The 17,767-nt window shown below is 36.1% G+C and overlaps 2 protein-coding genes across 2 annotated transcripts; one reads left to right on the top strand and one right to left on the bottom strand.

Annotated features, from left to right (window-relative positions):
• Positions 1-2,261: 2,261 nt before the first annotated feature.
• Positions 2,262-4,423, top strand: LOC103401835 (acetyltransferase At1g77540-like). Its single transcript, XM_008340547.4, has 2 exons — positions 2,262-2,625; positions 4,183-4,423. Exons 1-2 carry the CDS (start codon positions 2,353-2,355, stop codon positions 4,261-4,263), a joined length of 354 nt encoding a protein of 117 aa, XP_008338769.3. The 5' UTR covers positions 2,262-2,352; the 3' UTR covers positions 4,264-4,423.
• A 971-nt stretch (positions 4,424-5,394) lies between these two features.
• Positions 5,395-9,358, bottom strand: LOC103401836 (F-box protein 7). Its single transcript, XM_008340548.4, has 11 exons — positions 9,111-9,358; positions 8,593-8,679; positions 8,381-8,493; positions 7,871-7,987; positions 7,689-7,785; positions 7,385-7,458; positions 6,984-7,037; positions 6,785-6,886; positions 6,558-6,616; positions 6,057-6,267; positions 5,395-5,804 (listed from the first exon to the last, which is right to left on the bottom strand). Exons 1-11 carry the CDS (start codon positions 9,118-9,120, stop codon positions 5,745-5,747), a joined length of 984 nt encoding a protein of 327 aa, XP_008338770.3. The 5' UTR covers positions 9,121-9,358; the 3' UTR covers positions 5,395-5,744.
• Between the last annotated feature and the right edge of the window lie 8,409 nt (positions 9,359-17,767).

Raw genomic sequence — 17,767 nt, 5'->3', positions numbered from 1 at the left:
TTTCGGTTCGGTTTTTATTTTATTTTATTTTATTTTATTTTATTTTTTTCTTTAAATTTTATTTATCCTCCCGTTCTTCGTCTTCTTCTTCAATAGCAAAAAGAATTCTGAATTGCCGAAAAAATTGAATACATTCTTCAATCAGTCCTCAAATGCACTTAATAAGATACCTTAAAACAAACATATGCAACTGGTTATTGGCAAATTACATCTAATCCAATCAAGAAATTTATGTGCACCATCAGGAAACATATGAGATTTAAGCTGCTCATCAGCAATTAAACAACAATCCTTGCATTTCTTAATTTCCAAGTGAATCAAATTACATTCAAGAAATTTGAATTATGCATTACAGCTGACATCTACCATTTCACCCTTCTACTACCATGCACAATCAAGAAAAGCAAAACAGGTGCAGCATAAAAACACCCATAAATTGACAAATAAATAAGAGAGATTGGGGATCTTTGGTGAAGGGAGGGCTGCTACGGGTTATGGAGAAGAGGGTAATACTTACAGATTGTAAACAATGTTTACAATCCGTAACAGTAGAAAAACTATTTCATAAACCACAAACAGAAAACTCCTAATTTACCAAATTAAAATCAACCAACAACACAACACAAAAACACAACCAAATTAAAATCAACCAAAATGAAAAAAATAAATCTTTTTTTAAATTAATAGTTAAAATAAGGAAGAGATTGAACCGATTCGAACTCCCTCTGCCATCCTCCTCTACTTCCGATTCGAAAGGGGCGAGGGAAAATTATGATTTGAAAGAAGGAATCTGCGAGGAGAACAGGAGAAGACTGGAGAGAGAGTGATTTGGAGGGAGAGAGAGAGAGAGAGAGAGACTGAGGAAGTAGAGAGATAGGAAGAAAGTAGCGGAGGGGAGAGAGAGAGAGTGTATGAGAAAAGGTGAAAATTGAAATGGAAGAGAGAGTGACGGCTAGGGTTTGTAAACTTAAGAAATTTTATAAAAGCATTACATATTAGAAAGCTATAAATAAATTACTGCTTCAATGATAACAACATAAACCCACAGTCAAGTTGTCTTGAAACAACCATCTCACCTATAGGTCAGGGGTTCAAACCCTGACACCAACACATTTTTGAGTATTTATATATAAATTATTTGTTTTCGGTTTGGTCCGGTTCGGTTTCCGAACTTCAAAAATCGAAACTGAACTAGCCAAATTCAGTTTGGTTCGGTTTGGCAATTTCGGTTCGATTCTCACCAAAGACGAATTTGAATCATATTATTGTTAGCTCATTTTGAGACTTGGTCCACTCCCCCACCCCTTAGTGTAGGTAATATGGTTTGTTTGAAAAATAAAATGAAATAATTTTCTTTTTTTTAAAAAAAAAGGAAAAAAAACAGGATGAGATGAAGGGACGAAACATTCTTGATATGAAGGTGGTAGATTATTTTTGCATGTATCGACAATGAAATTAGTAGTCTGCACATGCTCTACAGTTTGCACTCTCTGAGGCTTACACATCAATTCTGGGATCTTAAACCCATAGAATGGACGAATTAATTAACAAGATCTTGTTCGTTGCGATCAATCTTAATCCCTGATTACATGAGTTATCACGTGTTTCGTTTTTCTCAACTCACCCCACCATAATGAAAAAACTTCAACGCAAAGTAATTCAAATGTTCATTGTCACTAGTACTACGATATATTTACACTAAGATTCGAGATTGGAATCTAAGTGCAGATGAGTATCACTAGACCGTAGTATTAAGTGTCTTTTCTTCATTATTGTTAAGCAATAAAATATTCTACTTAAAGCATCTTGTGATTGGCAATTGAAGTACTTACGTTACTAAAACTACGCAAATCGTAAACAAGGAATTTACTTTTCATGAAGAGTGCTTATCCAAACACAAAAGGGAACAAATTTCAAGTAAACAATGGAATGTGAATGTACAACCTATTAGCTTATCAAATTCAACCGAACAACAACAAAAATACTTATTCTGCTAAATGAGATCGGTTAAAATTTAGTCCAAAACGTAGGGTCAATGATATTCTTTTTCACTTGTAAGCGAAATGTTTTATATTCGATTTTCATTAAGGGAGAATTTGAAACATATTATTGATAACTCATTATTAGGCTTAGTTCATTATCCCACTCTTGGTGTAGATAACTAGATAATATCATTGGTTAAAAGAAAAAAAAGAAAAAAAAAATTCTTGTGACCAAGCGAAAATTAATAAGAAGGCATTAATCACGTGCCAGCAGCGTGTTCAAGAGTTTTCAGGCATTTTGGTATTTATATGAAAGAGAGCGGAGATAGAGGACGACACACGACAGACAGCAGAAGGATAAATTGAGAAAATGGCAGCACCAGCAGCAGCGGCGGCGGGTTCATCGGAGGCAGAGGGTCCGAAGATAGTGTGGAATTCAGGGAAGCGGAGGTTCGAGACGGAGGACCATGAGGCGTACATTGAGTACGTGCTGAGGGAGAAGGGGAAAGTGATGGACTTGGTCCACACCTTCGTCCCTTCTTCCAAGAGAGGCTTGGGTCTGGCTTCTCTCCTCTGCGTCGCCGCCTTCAACCACGCCAAGTCCCACTCCCTCTCCGTCATCCCCACCTGCTCCTACGTCTCTGTAAGTCTCCACCTCTCTCTCTCTCCCCAATTCCTCTTACTGGGGTTGTCTCAGTTTTAAATTTTTATGGCATCAAGTATCCCTTTTTTTCATTTTTTTGGGATTGATTTCTGGGTGTTAGTGATTAATTGATAAGAATTGGAAATCTGGGAATTTGGCATATTCCCAAGCCAAATGAAGAAGTGTCATTTCTTTTACCCTTTGGGAATTGGGAGCACAATCATAAACGATGTCAAGATTAAAAGTTAAAATAAAATAAATTGAAGAGCTATATATTGAGATGAAGGCACTCAAAACTCTAGAATTGTACAAAAGATGTTATTATTTGTGCGGATTATATTTTGTCTAAATGTTGAATTTATGGGTTTATTTGTTCTTATGTTATTGTTTGTAATCAACTGCTAAGATTAGAACTAGCTCATAGGCTGTATGAATGAAATATGTTATAGTAGCTGTGTGTCTTTAAGTTTGTACACGTGCTGTGCACGCGAGTTGAGTCATGTTATAGGCGTGTGTGGGTTTGCAACGATCGTCTTGTTCATTCCTATTTGCTGAGTAATGGATCCAAGACGAGCAATGTATTTCCATCTTCTCTTCATTGATCAGCTAAATCAATTCCTCATTGATTTTTAGTTTTCAATTTATAAAATTAAAGCCTAATTTTTATACAAAAACACTTGCACCTTTTGGCGGCAGCACGGTTGTAAAAATCAAGATGACAAAGTTTTGAATTTTTTTTGGCGTTGAATCACTAATGAGACGAAGAAAGAAAGTTTAAATTTATTTATTTATTCTTTAAAGGAGACACCGTTCACTTAACTAATTTTTTTGAAAAAGGAGAACACCGTTCATGTGCTAGTTTTTTTTTTTTTTTTTTTTTGGTTTTTAATATATATACATATTAAAATTAACTGAGAAATAATTTGGTGCCTGTAGAAAAAGAAAAATGTACATGTGTATTTTAAATAATTTAAAAAACAATATATATACATATTAAAATTAACTGAGAAATAATTTGGTGCCTGTAGAAAAAGAAAAATGCTCATGTGTATTTTAAATAATTTAACAAACAAAGAGAAGAGAGACATTACGAGGAATCGAACACGTAAACTCATACATTATAAATGTAACAAATACCATCGCAAACACTTTGATGATTAGTTAAAATGTTGACTATTTATACGAATATAACATAAACTTACATAAAGTACCCTAATATTTTTGGTGCCCCGGATGGTAGCCCTGCTCGCGATTTGTATACTAGTAATCGGTGCCTTGGCAACGCTTTCTTTTTTTCTCATCATCCTTCCTTTTCTCCCAAGTAAAGGGGTTTTTTTGGTACAACCATGTGTATATGACCCTAAAAAAAAAAAGAAAAGAAAAGTTGCATTATTTACATCAAAAGTATCTCGTTCATCATGTGACAACGAGGGATGAGAAAGGTACTAAGAGGGTTAGTGCAGGATTTACTTTTGAGATCAGAAAAAAATTGTGGGTATTCTCCTTGTGTTATTTTATAGGGTTGATATATGCTACTGTTTTTGATGGATTTGGCAGGACACTTTTCTCCCACGGAACCCATCCTGGAATTCTCATGTGTACTCAGCAGCACCCGGAGAGATGAAGTCGAGCATTTAAATAACTATAAATAACTAGTTTACTTGTAGCTGTAGCTAGTGAAGAAGATGTTTGTTTTGTAAGCGGACAGGGCTGGCACTTCTCTTTCAACCGCAACAAGTTTCTGCGCTCTAGTACTTTCAATAACAGATTTTATGAATAAAACATTCACTTCTTTTGCTGTGGTGGTGGTGGTGTTGTGGTTAACTATGATAACATTACCGGACTTCGGTTAGGCCATCTCCAACCGAAAGGGTTAAACATAGCTCCGTCAGAATTGTAGTCCTTGAAAAATAATTTTTCGAGGACTACAATTCTGACGGAGCTATGTTTAACCCTTTCGGTTGGAGATGGCCTAACTCAATGTAGTGTTAGACCATACTCATGTACCATCTTAAACTGAAAGGGCTAAACATAGCCTACTCAATGATTTATTGGGTTAAACATGATAACATTACCGGACTCCGGTTAGGCCATCTCTAACCAAAAGGGTTAAACATAGCCTCGTCCAGAATTGTAGTCCTGGAAAAATTATTTTTAAATATAGTTTTAGGCCATATTCATGTACCATTTCAATGATTTATTGGTTTTAAGTTTATACTTTAAATTTATTAGATAATTTAGTTAAATTACTGTTGGATATTTTTAAATTTAGCCGTTGATTTTGGATTAATTATTGCCACTAGGGAGCTGGACTCCAAAAAAAAGGGCTAACAGGAAGGCTACATTTAGCTAGTTTGATGTCCTTTTAACCAAATAATAGTCTGGACTCAATAGAATTATCGGTAGATGAGTTTTTGGACAAATTAGATCATTTTTTAACTTTTGGACCTTTAGCCCTCTCCATTGGAGATTGCCTTACAACATTCATGTACTTAGTACAATCACCCATTAATGTCGGTTAGATATATGTTGTAATGACATCCAACGCCACCACCTGACCGTCAATGAGTGACAAAAATCCTGAACGTCTAAGCTCAAATAACCAAAACTATTTGTCTAAAACAACAAAGTGCTTTTGGATCGGATTCTAAAAGCACTTTGCAGTGCTGTATAAAGATTTTGTTATGCTTATAATAAAAACACATAAATGAGCAAAAGCGCTTCCAACCCCAAACGCCCCTGCGCTAAAATGAAAAGATATGAACAGAATTACACAGGAAGAGTACTTCACTTATTCATCGTTTCCATTTATATCAACAGATTACAACAAACCCAATTCGACATAACTATATGTTTTGGTACATCAAATTTCAGTAATACAGACTGCAGTTAATGCCAGAAGCGAAAACAAGAATACAACTCATATTCAGCATAACTTTATGTTTTGGTACATAAAATTCCAACAAGACAGTACCAGAAGCAAAAAACAAGAGCACACACCGGGAACATGTTTGATGCCGTCGCGCTTCAATTCATCATTGTAAAAGGAATTGGAAGTGTCCTCATAAGCTTATGACTATACAATGTATGTACATAGCAGATACTCTTTTGTTAAGGCATCAGCCTGGTACAAAATAATCCATCTTCTCCACCGGCAGATTCAGAAACGATGTCTCTACCTACATCACAAACGAAACAAATACCAACAATTTCACAGAAAAAAGTAAGAAATCACAACAATACATCTTGTGAACATTTCTTTGCTTTCAGTAGGGGAATCATATAAACTTTTCTAGACCGGACAAGAAAATAGACTCAATGATTGTAAGAAAACACCAAAACAAGAACTTCAACAATTAATCACAAAAGCCTTTTACATGAGAAGGGACTTGGTTACTGAAAGTAAAGTGAAAAGGAGGAAACACATGTACCTCCTCAAAAGGAACAAAGACAAAAGGTGTTAGACCCCTCTTGTGCGAGACAGCCGGCACATCTGGGTTGTGAGTCTCATCGTCCTGCCAACCTTCAACCACCCCGAGGATATCCTCATCAGGGCCGCCAACCTCGTTATTGTTTACACCACTTGTAACAAGTGACAGTAAATCCATCCTATTGTTTGCTCCTGTTGTTGTTCCTCTTAACCTATATAAGAAGCAGGTAAGTTAGAAACTATGCAAAAAATAAAGACTCCCACTCCGCACCATTTCAAAGCCTTAACTAGATACTTCACGGAAAAAAAAGCCCACAAATACATACCCCTTTTGGCTGCAAAAACAGAAGACGTTATGTAATATGATAAACATGCCTTTGTTAAAAATCCATTTAAATTACCAGCTTGCATTTCCCTATGACATAAAACAGTCCACCGTGTTCATAATAATAGCTTAGAATCTTAATGAAGGATATTCAGGCTATGCAAGCAGTTGCAATACCTTAGTCGGATTCTCAACACAGTAGGACGCATTCCTGGATACAGAACAGCAGCTTCAACCTGCAATGAAAGAGAGAAGAAAAATTTAAGATGCAAACTAAACAAGGTAGAAGAGTAGTTGAGTATCTGTGCTCAGTAAACACTCCACTAAAATCAATAACTGATCGAATTAAATTACATCCAAAACTTAAAGAATACTTTAACTGATTTGAAGAAACATAACCTAACCTTATCATCTGACAAAGTGTAATGGCCACTGAAAACAGAGTCTGCCCTGGCTCCACGGAAGTTCATGAACTTCGCTACGTCCTTGAGTTTTTGAGATGAATTCTGATAGTGCAGAGAAGAGAAGAAAATAGGGCCAATCAGATCCGTATAATTATTGTTAATAAAAATTTTTATTATGAAATCCTCAGATAATTCCAACCTTGTAGAGAAATCGGCCAGAAGGAAACAATCGCATGTAACGGTAATAGCACACCTGCAAAAGAAAAGCAATGACTCCAAACTGCTGGAAATAATTACACAAAAAGACCACTTTGCAACTACTTTTTGTTTGACTATACGATTTCCCAATCAACGCATGATAATAAGCATTAAGGCAGCTACACTTCCATAGTCTCAACTAGGTTTTAAGTACTTGGATGACAAATACGCATCCACAATGGGAATCATTTTCAAGGACGTATGATCAAGTCATGCCTTTAACAGGGAGTGGGGCTGGGTTATTTAGAATTGGAAAGTGAAAACTCCCTTTCTAACATTGTAGCATTGTAAGACACAGGTCTAATAGGCATCTGATAAACCTAAAAAGGAAACTATGCATACCAAGTGAACTGGGTTATTGATCTTCCATTCTGCAATTCCGGCACGGATATAGGTATTCCTGCTCACATACAGACCTGTGATATGAAAAACAGATAAGTCCTATTGAGAGGGGGATCTGACATTGGAGAAATAGCATCATTGCGTACGTACAAGGTCTAGATCTAAAAATACACATTGTGATGAAATTTTAAAGAATGAAGAAAGGGAGGCATCATTGCGTACATACAAGGTCTAGATCTAAACACACATTGTGATGAAATTTTAAAGAAAGAAGAAAGGGAGGCGGGAAACAAATGCATCTTACCATCAGTGCGAACCCTTGGTCTTAGAAGCCACATTTTTCTCCATGAAGTGTCGTAATTTGCTTGTAAAATCTTAAAGTTTTCAACCACCCCAGAGAGCTTAAGAAAGAAGACCCAGTTTAAAATCCAACATATACATGGAGAAAAATTTAAACTCCAAACTTTAAAGCCAACACCATTATACCTGCCAAGCCTTTAAGCAGGCACTGCGCCAAAACACAGGGTTACGGATAGTGTATCTCCATTTTCGACAAACACAAGCTGCCCTTCCCAAGTCATATGGGGTTATTCGTGCAAAAACCTGCACGCAAATATTCTCACTTTTTAACCAAAATATGGAAAGTCAACATGTTACCACCCATGCTCAATCTACTATTTCAGTTATACCCACAACTATCCAGAATAGTCACACTTCAGTCCCAATAATTCATACTTTAAAGTAAAACAAAGTAAAATAAAACCTATATCTAGGGGAAAAAGAGAATTTGAAAAATTTATCAATCATCCTTAGAATAGTGAAGTTCAAATCACAGTTCCTTGGGTTATCTCCGAGGGATGTAAAAATTCTTACATCTTTTATAATTCCATTAAATTTCAAACAAATACTCTATTTTCATCATTGCTAACTCTACCAATGTTTTTATATTAAGGACTTGATCAAAATTTTGACTAGCTATTAATCCACAAATGATACCTCAAGCAGCAGCTCATCCGGCAAGCAACGGTGTAAAAGCGATGAATCGACTTGTACTTTTCTACTCGTACTTCCAATCGGTGCAACAGGTCTCACATTGATTCCATAAAGATCTGAATCAGAAAACCAGAGAATAACATAACTAAATTTGTATTGAAACTGGGGCAGCATATGCTGAAAGCGGAATCAAAGTAACCGACACAAGTATTTACCAAGCCACGGCCTCTTGGTTATATAGTACTGAACCGCGTTCAACCGCAAAGCCGATTCGAGTTCAGCAGGAACCTTCAGGGCAAAATCTGCAACAGATAGCCATTCATTGACATCAGCTAAACCAGCTCAAATGACTTGGTCAAATCAAACTTTTCTTTACATGTCGAATTCAATATTCTGCAAACTTTAACCAAAATTTAACTCCGGAAACTCGTAAAGTCCTTTCATTTTCCAATTTCACAACCAGCTAATGAATTCTAAACGAATTCCAGCTCCAACTCGTCTTCGAAAATTCCGAAAACACAAAGAGCACAATGCATATTCGAAAATTAATCACTACCCACGATGCGAAACCTCAAAATTTCTAAACTTTAACCAAAATATTCAACATTTAAATCAGATTTGTCGCACAACTACACAAAAGCATATCATTTGCAGAAAACGGCGCGAAAATTAGATGGTTGAAGAATCCGATAGAAGGTGATAAAATTGAAGGTTCGAGAGATTAATAGGATACCTGAAGCCATGAGAATGCTGGTTGGACAATCGTCGGAGGAAAAGATTGAAGCTTTTAGCAGTCGATTTTGTAGGGAAATTGGGGGAAGAAGATGAAGGACAGACGAGGAAGATGGAGAGAGAGACTTCGGCGATAACGACGACCCTTTTTTTCAACCGACTTTGGAAATTTTACCCGTCAACTTACCCGGCCCAGAATCCGGCCCAATGATGTGAATTCTGCCCAAATTGTGGTTGTTGTTCATTCTTAAAGAGTGATTTGCCATAGCAAACTCATATTTTTGTTCATCATATTCCAAATAAAATCAAATTTAAGAACCATTTTACCCTGTTCATTAAGGTAGTTAAATTTTGGTTTAAACTTAGGTATGTTAAGACAGCCCAATACTTTTATGTTAACGAATGATATGAGAAGGTGATAAAAGTGTAAGATCTAAACCACTTCAGCTACAAGACCTTGCAAAGAATGCAACGTAAAACTTAACAAAGAAAATGATGATAGCGTACGAAGCTTAAGCTTATGGATACTTGGTGGAGATGAGATGTATCAGTGAGCCCTTCAAACCCTTTGTAAACATCAAATATCTTTGTTCAAGATTAAGGTATAGTCTCTACACTTATGAGTGAGATGTTTTAGATTTGATTCTCGTCAAAAGTGAATTTGAAATACATTACTGCTAGTCTATTGTGAGGGTAAACCCATCCCCATTCCCCTTAATGTAGATAATATTATTTGTTCAAAAAAAAAAAATTAAGGTATAGTTACCAGCTTAGATGGCATCTAATGTGGACAGCCACATCAGTTGAAAAATTTGTAAAACCCAAGCAAAGGAAGGAGAAAGACTCCTTGTATACCACAATCATCATTTAATTAACTAGTTTTTCTTAATTATTAGTTTATTAAATACTGAACTAAATTTAAAAATCTGATTAATTCAAATGATGTGGCTGTCCACATTAAATGCTACCTAAGGTGGTATAAAAAAGTGATACAAAAACATGATATGAATAACATTACTTTTTCTGATGCTCAAACACTGTCATTCCATAAGCCCTCTTAAATGGAATTCCGCCTTCTAATACAACATCATTGAAGTGGAACCTGAGTATCAAGAAAGTCACATATAAATAAGCATGCCAAAAAGATTGTATTCACACATAAAAAAAAAAAAATACAGACAAAAAATATCAAACACATGTATAACCGAAAGTGTTACCATTGCAATTACTTCATAGTCAACAAAAAATTCATTGTCTAAAATAGTAAAGCTAGTTAACTGCTGACCCAAACATTCCCAAGACAATCCAAACACTCTCAAGACAACAGCAAAAAAAAAAGAAAGCACAAAGCTTTCAATTTGGGTTTGTTTGGGACTTATTTTGAAAGGGTTAAAAGGTTTTGCTAAGAGCCAAAATTCTGTATGACACTGACATTTAAAAGTGTGTATGAGTCACAAAAGCACCTTTTGATAATATGCACCCTTCACTTTCAAGTTATCTTAACTAAGCATATGAATTTTTAATAAAAAAATAGTAAAACCCTTTTAGCATAAGCACTTATGAGCAAAAGTGCTTCTACATCTACTTTGTTATAGTTGAGTTTGGTTCCAACATCTACTAAACTAGTTTAGTTTAACACACAAGAGGGAGGGTTGTTTTGTCCATTTTGTTTCACTTAGGTCACTTAATAAGTGGAGTGGAAAAAATAATAAGAGAAGCAAGGTCCACAGAAGGTTGGGAAGTAGTACGCCCGATTGCCTATATAAAAGGCATTACAACTTCATCCCTAATTAGGATTTTCAAGAGGCAAATGGCAGAAAACTCACTCTCATTTTCTCTCTAGACGTTCGGCCACCATAGGAGGAATAGCTAGCAATCTTCTCTTCCTATGGTTACTCACCTCCTTCCTTAATCATCATTGATGTCGAAACTTAGAGGCCCTCTTTAGGGGCTTTTGGAGAATCCTTTTCTTCCATCCATATTTAAGAAGACATGGAGCCAAGAAGCAAAGTTCCTCCATCCATATCCATGGAGCTAGTGAGCAAGGAGGCAAAGGAATGAAGGCCCTTTCATGGGTGAATAACCTCTACTAAGCAAATAGGTGATACGAAAGTATAAAGTTTCTGAACTCTCTTTGTGTTTAGAGTTGAATCTTGGTTCACCACCACTACTAGGCTTTGAATTTGATGGTTTAAGTTTTGTTATAGAGTGCATACAAGCATGCTTCCCCCATTTAATTCTTAAATGTATGTATTACATTAATAAACTTAGTTTATCAAATATTTTCCTTCATACAGGCCAAAGGCTCTCCAATGGTGAAGTTAGTAAGCAATTTATGAGACTTAAGCAGTGGGCAAGAGAATAACGTTTATGACAATTATGTTACTCGAGATGAACTTTAGAAGGGTGTCTTTATACTGGTCAAGAGAGAGTCCTTTTAGGATATATAATATGTATTAAACTAGGAGAATCCTAGAGAATATCTAGGAGTACTTATTGCTTCCCTTTGGAGTGTGATTACTTGTGGCGCACATTGATCTTTAGATTGTAGGAATCTCCAAGAATATAGGAAACTTATATGATCCTTTATCGGATTAGGTTTCCGCGTCTTACAGAACAAGAATGGTCAATCTTAGTGAAGTAAGAGGACTTCGCCTGCCTATCTGGAACACAAGATGATGGTGGCATTGTTGGTCCATTTGTGCAGCTCAATTTGATAGGAGCTATTGAGTCCATGACCAGGCTTCTGAGGTATTCGCATTCCTATCTATCTTACTCTAGCATTGGAAAATTATGGTCCCACAATAGACTAATTAAATTCGCTTGAGGATGGATAGTTGGCCAAAGACCATGCCTTTCTGAGTAAATCAAAATACATACCGTTTTGAATTCTGTTGACACGTGGCAATCCGACTTGTAACCATTGCAAGGTAATTGAGTCGTTCTAGATTCAGATGTGTGACCTTGAAAGTTATGGCGTGAAGACAACAACGATGAAGGGTGTCATGTTGTGTATGCATGATAAACAAGAGCTGACTCTTTATTACTACCAAATGGCTTTGGCCTTCGAACACACAAATCTCGAGGTATGGAGCTTCGAATTCAACGTTTAGATTATCAGAAATTCTTCTATAAGGAAGCACATGTTTTCTTCCCCTTCTAGTAACTCAACTTTTCCATATTTCAGTTCAAAACATGGTTCTACTCAATATCTTTGATACTACACTGCTCGAACCCATTCCTAATTTTGAGCCATGATAAAGATGAGCTACTACCTTTCAAAAGTGAATTCCTTTCTCTTATTAGGTTTTTGGTCCTTAGTCTTCGTACAAAGATCTATAGCCAAAAGCAACATCCTTATCCCAGTCTTCGCATGCGAGTTCCACTTGAGTAGAGTGTTGAAATTCTTGAGTAGGCTCTTTTTCATTGGAGCCATTTTAGTTGTGAAATCTAATGAACACATTATATTTCTCACAAGCGCATGAATCGATATGATAGTATAACAAGCAAGTACGAGTGTCGTACCCACAGAGATTTGTAAAGTCACCTAATTAAGTCCAATTATGCAGTACCCACAAGAATAAAATTAATGAAAACAACAAAACTACAAAATTCAAATAATTAACCAAAGAGAAGTTGATTTAAGATCAAGTATTCTAAAGTGCAGTAAATTAAAAAGAGAATTTGTGTAAATCATTTTTGAAAACAATGGTTGAAACATTAGGTATCTGACTTCACAATATCAATCCAATTCTATGCCATTAGATAATTTAATAAGAACAATTCAATTTAGGTGCTAGGGTTCGTTCTTTCATTATTATGATTGTTCGTTAGGTGTCCGGGTGTAACCAAGTACTTTTAATCATCAACTTAACCATGGCGTCTAGTTTAAGTCAATAATCGAAAATCCAATAAGTACAAGAGGAACAAAGAAAATCAAAAAGTGTCTTAGCAAGGCGTTTGCATCAACAACAATTCATTCATCCAAGAGAGCTATATCAAAGCTAAGCATATGGCGTCTACTATAACCTTGTCTCATACATTCAAAAATTCATATTAAAGGTAGCTAATCAATAACATGAACATAAAGAATGATTTAAGCATAATGAATGACACTAGAAACCTTTGAATTGATAAAAGAATAAAGTTAACTAAGACATAGAATCATCATGAAGGCTACACCAGATCCCTAGTAAAGAATTTAGTTACTCATAGCCATCAAATTACATAAAGTTATAGTTATGAAAATCATAAGTACAAAATTTGAAAAAGATATTGAAAAACCCATAGAGAACCCCTTGGCGTCTAGCTTCCTCCTTAGGTCAATTGTGTAAAACAATATGATGAAGTGTCTTAATTTCAGGTAGACTGGCCATGGACTCACTCCAACAACACTAATACTGTCCCCACTTAGCCACCAACTCAATCCGTTAGGTGTGGGGTTTTAATGCAAAAGGCCTCAGTAGTAGTTAAAGTGGGGTAATTATATTTAAAGGGCTTGCTCAAGCCTTTTGGCCAATGTGGGATAGAGGAATTTAAACACTCCCTTGCACGTGAGACCTCATTTTGATGGGTCACATGTGAAGTTCCACATATCGGCAACCACGTGGAGCCAAGCCGGGGCTCACCCGTTCGCACGGGGCCAATGGGGACCCACCCATTCACATGGCATCTCTTGGCCTACGTGGAGCCAAGTTGAGGCTCACCTATTCGTGCATGGTCAAAGGGGACCCACCTGTCCACGTGGATGTATGGGCCTATCCTTTGGCTTTGATACCATCTTAAATTTCAGGTAGACGGGCCATGGGCCCACTCCAACAACACCGATACTGTCCCCACTTGGCCACCTGCTCAATCCATCAGGTGTGGGGTTTTAATACAAAAGGCCTCGGTATTAGTTAGAGTGGGGTAATTGTATTTAAATGGCTTGTTCTCAAGTCTTCTGGCCGATGTGGGACAGAGGAATTCTAACAAAGTGAGTTCCCCATTCTACAACGTTGCTTCTCTAACTAAATAGGTATAATTTCTTCTAGAAGCATTAGAATCATGATCTGTAAAATTCTGCTGAAAGTAGACATCCATAGCTTTCTGTACGTATATGGCACAACACCCAGTTCATCTTGATGAATTTATGACCACCCAACGAAAATGACAGTTCTGCATCGCACCTTCTAGCTCAAATTATAATTTCAAACAGCAGCCATTAAATTGCAGATTGAACAAATTAGCATCTGATGATCATTGGAATACTTCTTGACTTCAGTTCTTCCCATCTTTGATCCTTTTTAGCCTTAAAATCACCAAAAGACTCCAAAGTCTTCTCTACGGTCCATTATCTACAAAATACGCACTAGACACATCAAACAACCAATTTTAGAAGAAAACATAGCATAAACCTTAGGAAATAAGGGCAATATAAATGCATAAATATTATGTTATCAAATACCCCCAAACCTATCTTTTGCTAATCCTCGAGCAAAATTAAAATGTGGCACAACTAAAAACTAAAGAAATAAAAAGAAGAAGTTAATCTAAGCCACTTTTGTAGGGAATCACAATAGCACTCAGCATGTGCCACAAGCCTTTAAACCCCTAGGTGTCCTTAGTTGGAGGAGTTGTGTCTCCTGAGGGTTTACTAGTTACGTTACCCACAAACGTTTTACTACAAAACAAAGTTGTTAAAGACATCAGTTCCATAAATGAATGAAAACCAATGTATCCGAATCACTTCCAAAGCTAAATTTATGCCTTTAAAAGCCAGTACACCACATGAAAAAAATATGTAGCCAACATCTCAAGCACTCGAGCTTAAATGAATCCACACTCGGTGTCTGTACAAATTCACCTTGACTCTAATTCTCACTTGGATATGTCTCAATTTTATCTCAGAACCTAGGTTTTCATTCTTAACAAGCATATGTAATGAAGTTATGTAAAGGGAATCAAAATATAATCACATATGAGTAATATTAAAAAGAACGGCAATTTCTGAAAATAGATCTCATGAAAGGAATCAAATACTAAGAACATAGATATTTATCTTCACCATTAAGCAAGGCTTCCCCATAAATCCATTAGGTCTTTACTATGGTTGTAATGTAAGGCTAGGGTAAGGGCTACAAAAGAAGGGATAGGAAAAAAAAAACAACTAGAACTTGAGATATACCAAGATTTTTTCATATGTAGTTTGGCTAGCCCTCATTTGAAACTTGATGTATGATTCTTGGCGTCCAGGACTCATGTAATGAGAAAGGAACAATTTCTAGTTTATCTAATTTCTTTAATTTTTTTTCTTCATTTTTTTAATCTAGAAACTGCGAAATAATGATATGACACATGCTACCTCGGTACACGCCACTTCCTTGGTGTAGAGCTCCACTCTTATTTTCATTTTCATCATCTTGGTATCTCCCAAGCTATAGGGTATGGCTACAATAGTACAAAATAGGTAGAGTATAATGTGGGTGATGAGATGAAAGAATTGGCTAAGTGTTTGGCTTCAAATGGGATATTGGCGTACACAAAGGGGAGGGAATAAGGCCATTTAGTGGTGGAAACATGCATAGCTAACTTCATCTCTATAGATCTATCTAACCCAATGGCAAAAATACCAAACCTAGCAAAAAGTTCTTTAGTATCCAATGCAAATTAATGTTACATAAAAAATGAAAGAATTAAAAAAAAAAATATTTAAGAGTAGAAACAATAAAACACTCTCAGCAAAAGCATAGGCTCAAAATCTCACAAGGGTAGTCTCCACTATTTCTCTACATCATCTGAACAGACACTTTATCAACTAAAACACTTGAGATATGGCAAAATGAATGATTAAAAGTGTGATGCACAAATCTCCTAGGCAACCCTTTAGTAAAGGTAGAATGATTTAGCACATCATATACATCGCCATTAATAAATTAAAGTGACACCCTTAACATCTCATGTTTCAGAACAATTCATTTTTATTGTGCTTTTCTTTAAACCCCACCCATGGTTAATTTAATTTTAGGACATCCTTAATGCAAAATCCTATGCAATTCCTCACCTACAACTATAAAAAGAAGACAACATAGAGAAATTATACAAAGGAAAAAGATACACCTATCATGGCTCCAAATTGTGGAGGAATGGTACCTCAAATCACCTTTGTACGCTGGCATACACATGTGGCAAAAAACAGTTGGACAACAGAAACATTTATTTCTTTTTCTTCAATATTGTGAGCTTCTGATCTATTTTGAACACAAACTTAGGTCATTTGAGAAGCTCAAACTGGTCCTAATCAATTAACTCATTCTAGCATGTCCATAACCTGGAATCTTCTCATGGGTCATAAAATCATTTGCAACCAATACTTTTGAAACACAAATTCCTTTGTTCTCTAACCTAAACTAAAAATAAGGGAAACAAAAGTTTTCCACCCCAAACCTAAACTAAACATTGTCCTCAATGTTTATGACAAGAAAATTATGCAATGAGTAGAGAAGGTATTGACAATATGGAAACACAAACAAATACAAAAAACAAAATAAAAAATAAAAGAACGAAGTTACCGAAGTGGGTTGCCTCCCACCAAGCGTTTTAGTTAACGTCTAGGAAAGATGGAATGCACGATCTAAGGCTTGATCAAGTCAAGGAAATCAACCACATTAGCTGTAGGAATGCTGGCTAAGTATGGTTTCAATCGATGCATGTTCACGTTGAAAGTATTCCCAGTCTTCGTATTCTTAATTTCAATAGATCCATGAGGGAATACTTGTCTTACTTTAAAAGGTCCAAGCCACCAAGATTTCAATTTCCTGGAAAAAGACGTAAACATGAGTCGTAGAGCAAAACTTGCATATCTTGTTTGAACTCCTTCCTTTGCAGCATTTTGTCATGGTACAACTTGGTCCTTTCTTTGTAAATTTTTGCATTCTCATAAGCCTCGTTCTGGAGCTTGTCTAACTTATTTAGTTGCAACTTTCTAGCATCTTTGGCTTTACTCATGTCAAAATTTATTTTCTTAATTGCTCAGTATGCTCTATGCTCTAATTCCATTGGCAAGTAGCAAGCTTTTTCGAAAACAAGCCTATAGGGGCTCATTCCAATCAGAGTTTTGTATGTCGTTTTGTATGCTCAAAAGGCGTCATTCAATTTTAAGGCCTAATATTTCCTTGTAATTTTCACGGTCCTTTCCAAAGTTTACTTAATTTGCCGATTACTGACCTCGACTTGTTTTGAAGTTTGAGGGTGATATGGTGTTGCTATCCGATGAATGATGTTGTACTTCTTCAACAATGCTGCAAAAGCTTTGTTACAAAAGTGACTTCCCCCATCACTAATTATGGCTCTGGGGGTACCAAATCTAGTAAATATCATGTCCTGCAAAAACCCAAACACAACCTTACTATCATTAGTTTTAGTTGCAATTGCCTCAATCCATTTAGACACGTAGTCCACAACAAGTATATAATTATAACCAAAAGATGTAGGAAAGGGACCCATAAAATCTACACCCCACAAATCAAATAATTCTACCACTAAATTGTTGGTGAGCAACATCTCATTCCTCTTGCTTATATTTCCTGATCGTTGGCACCTGTCACCCTTTCAAAAATTATATGAATCCTTGAATAACGTAGGCCAAAAGAAACCAGATTGCAAAACCTTAAGAGCTAT

The sequence above is a fragment of the Malus domestica genome, chromosome 15 (genome assembly GCF_042453785.1).
Source record: "Malus domestica chromosome 15, GDT2T_hap1".
Taxonomy (NCBI): Eukaryota; Viridiplantae; Streptophyta; class Magnoliopsida; order Rosales; family Rosaceae; genus Malus; species Malus domestica.
This window is presented reverse-complemented; position numbering and strand designations above follow the sequence as displayed.

Bases quoted from the DNA above. Each gene is read 5' to 3' on its own strand.
- LOC103401835 (XM_008340547.4), top strand. From the start codon at position 2,353: ATGGCAGCACCAGCAGCAGCGGCGGCGGGTTCATCGGAGGCAGAGGGT. The intron at 2,626-4,182 runs GTAAGTCTCCAC...TGGATTTGGCAG, and splicing joins CCACCTGCTCCTACGTCTCT to GACACTTTTCTCCCACGGAA.
- LOC103401836 (XM_008340548.4), bottom strand. The intron at 8,494-8,592 runs GTAAATACTTGT...TTTCTGATTCAG, and splicing joins AACCAAGAGGCCGTGGCTTG to ATCTTTATGGAATCAATGTG. The intron at 6,887-6,983 runs GTTGGAATTATC...CTGCACTATCAG, and splicing joins CTGGCCGATTTCTCTACAAG to AATTCATCTCAAAAACTCAA.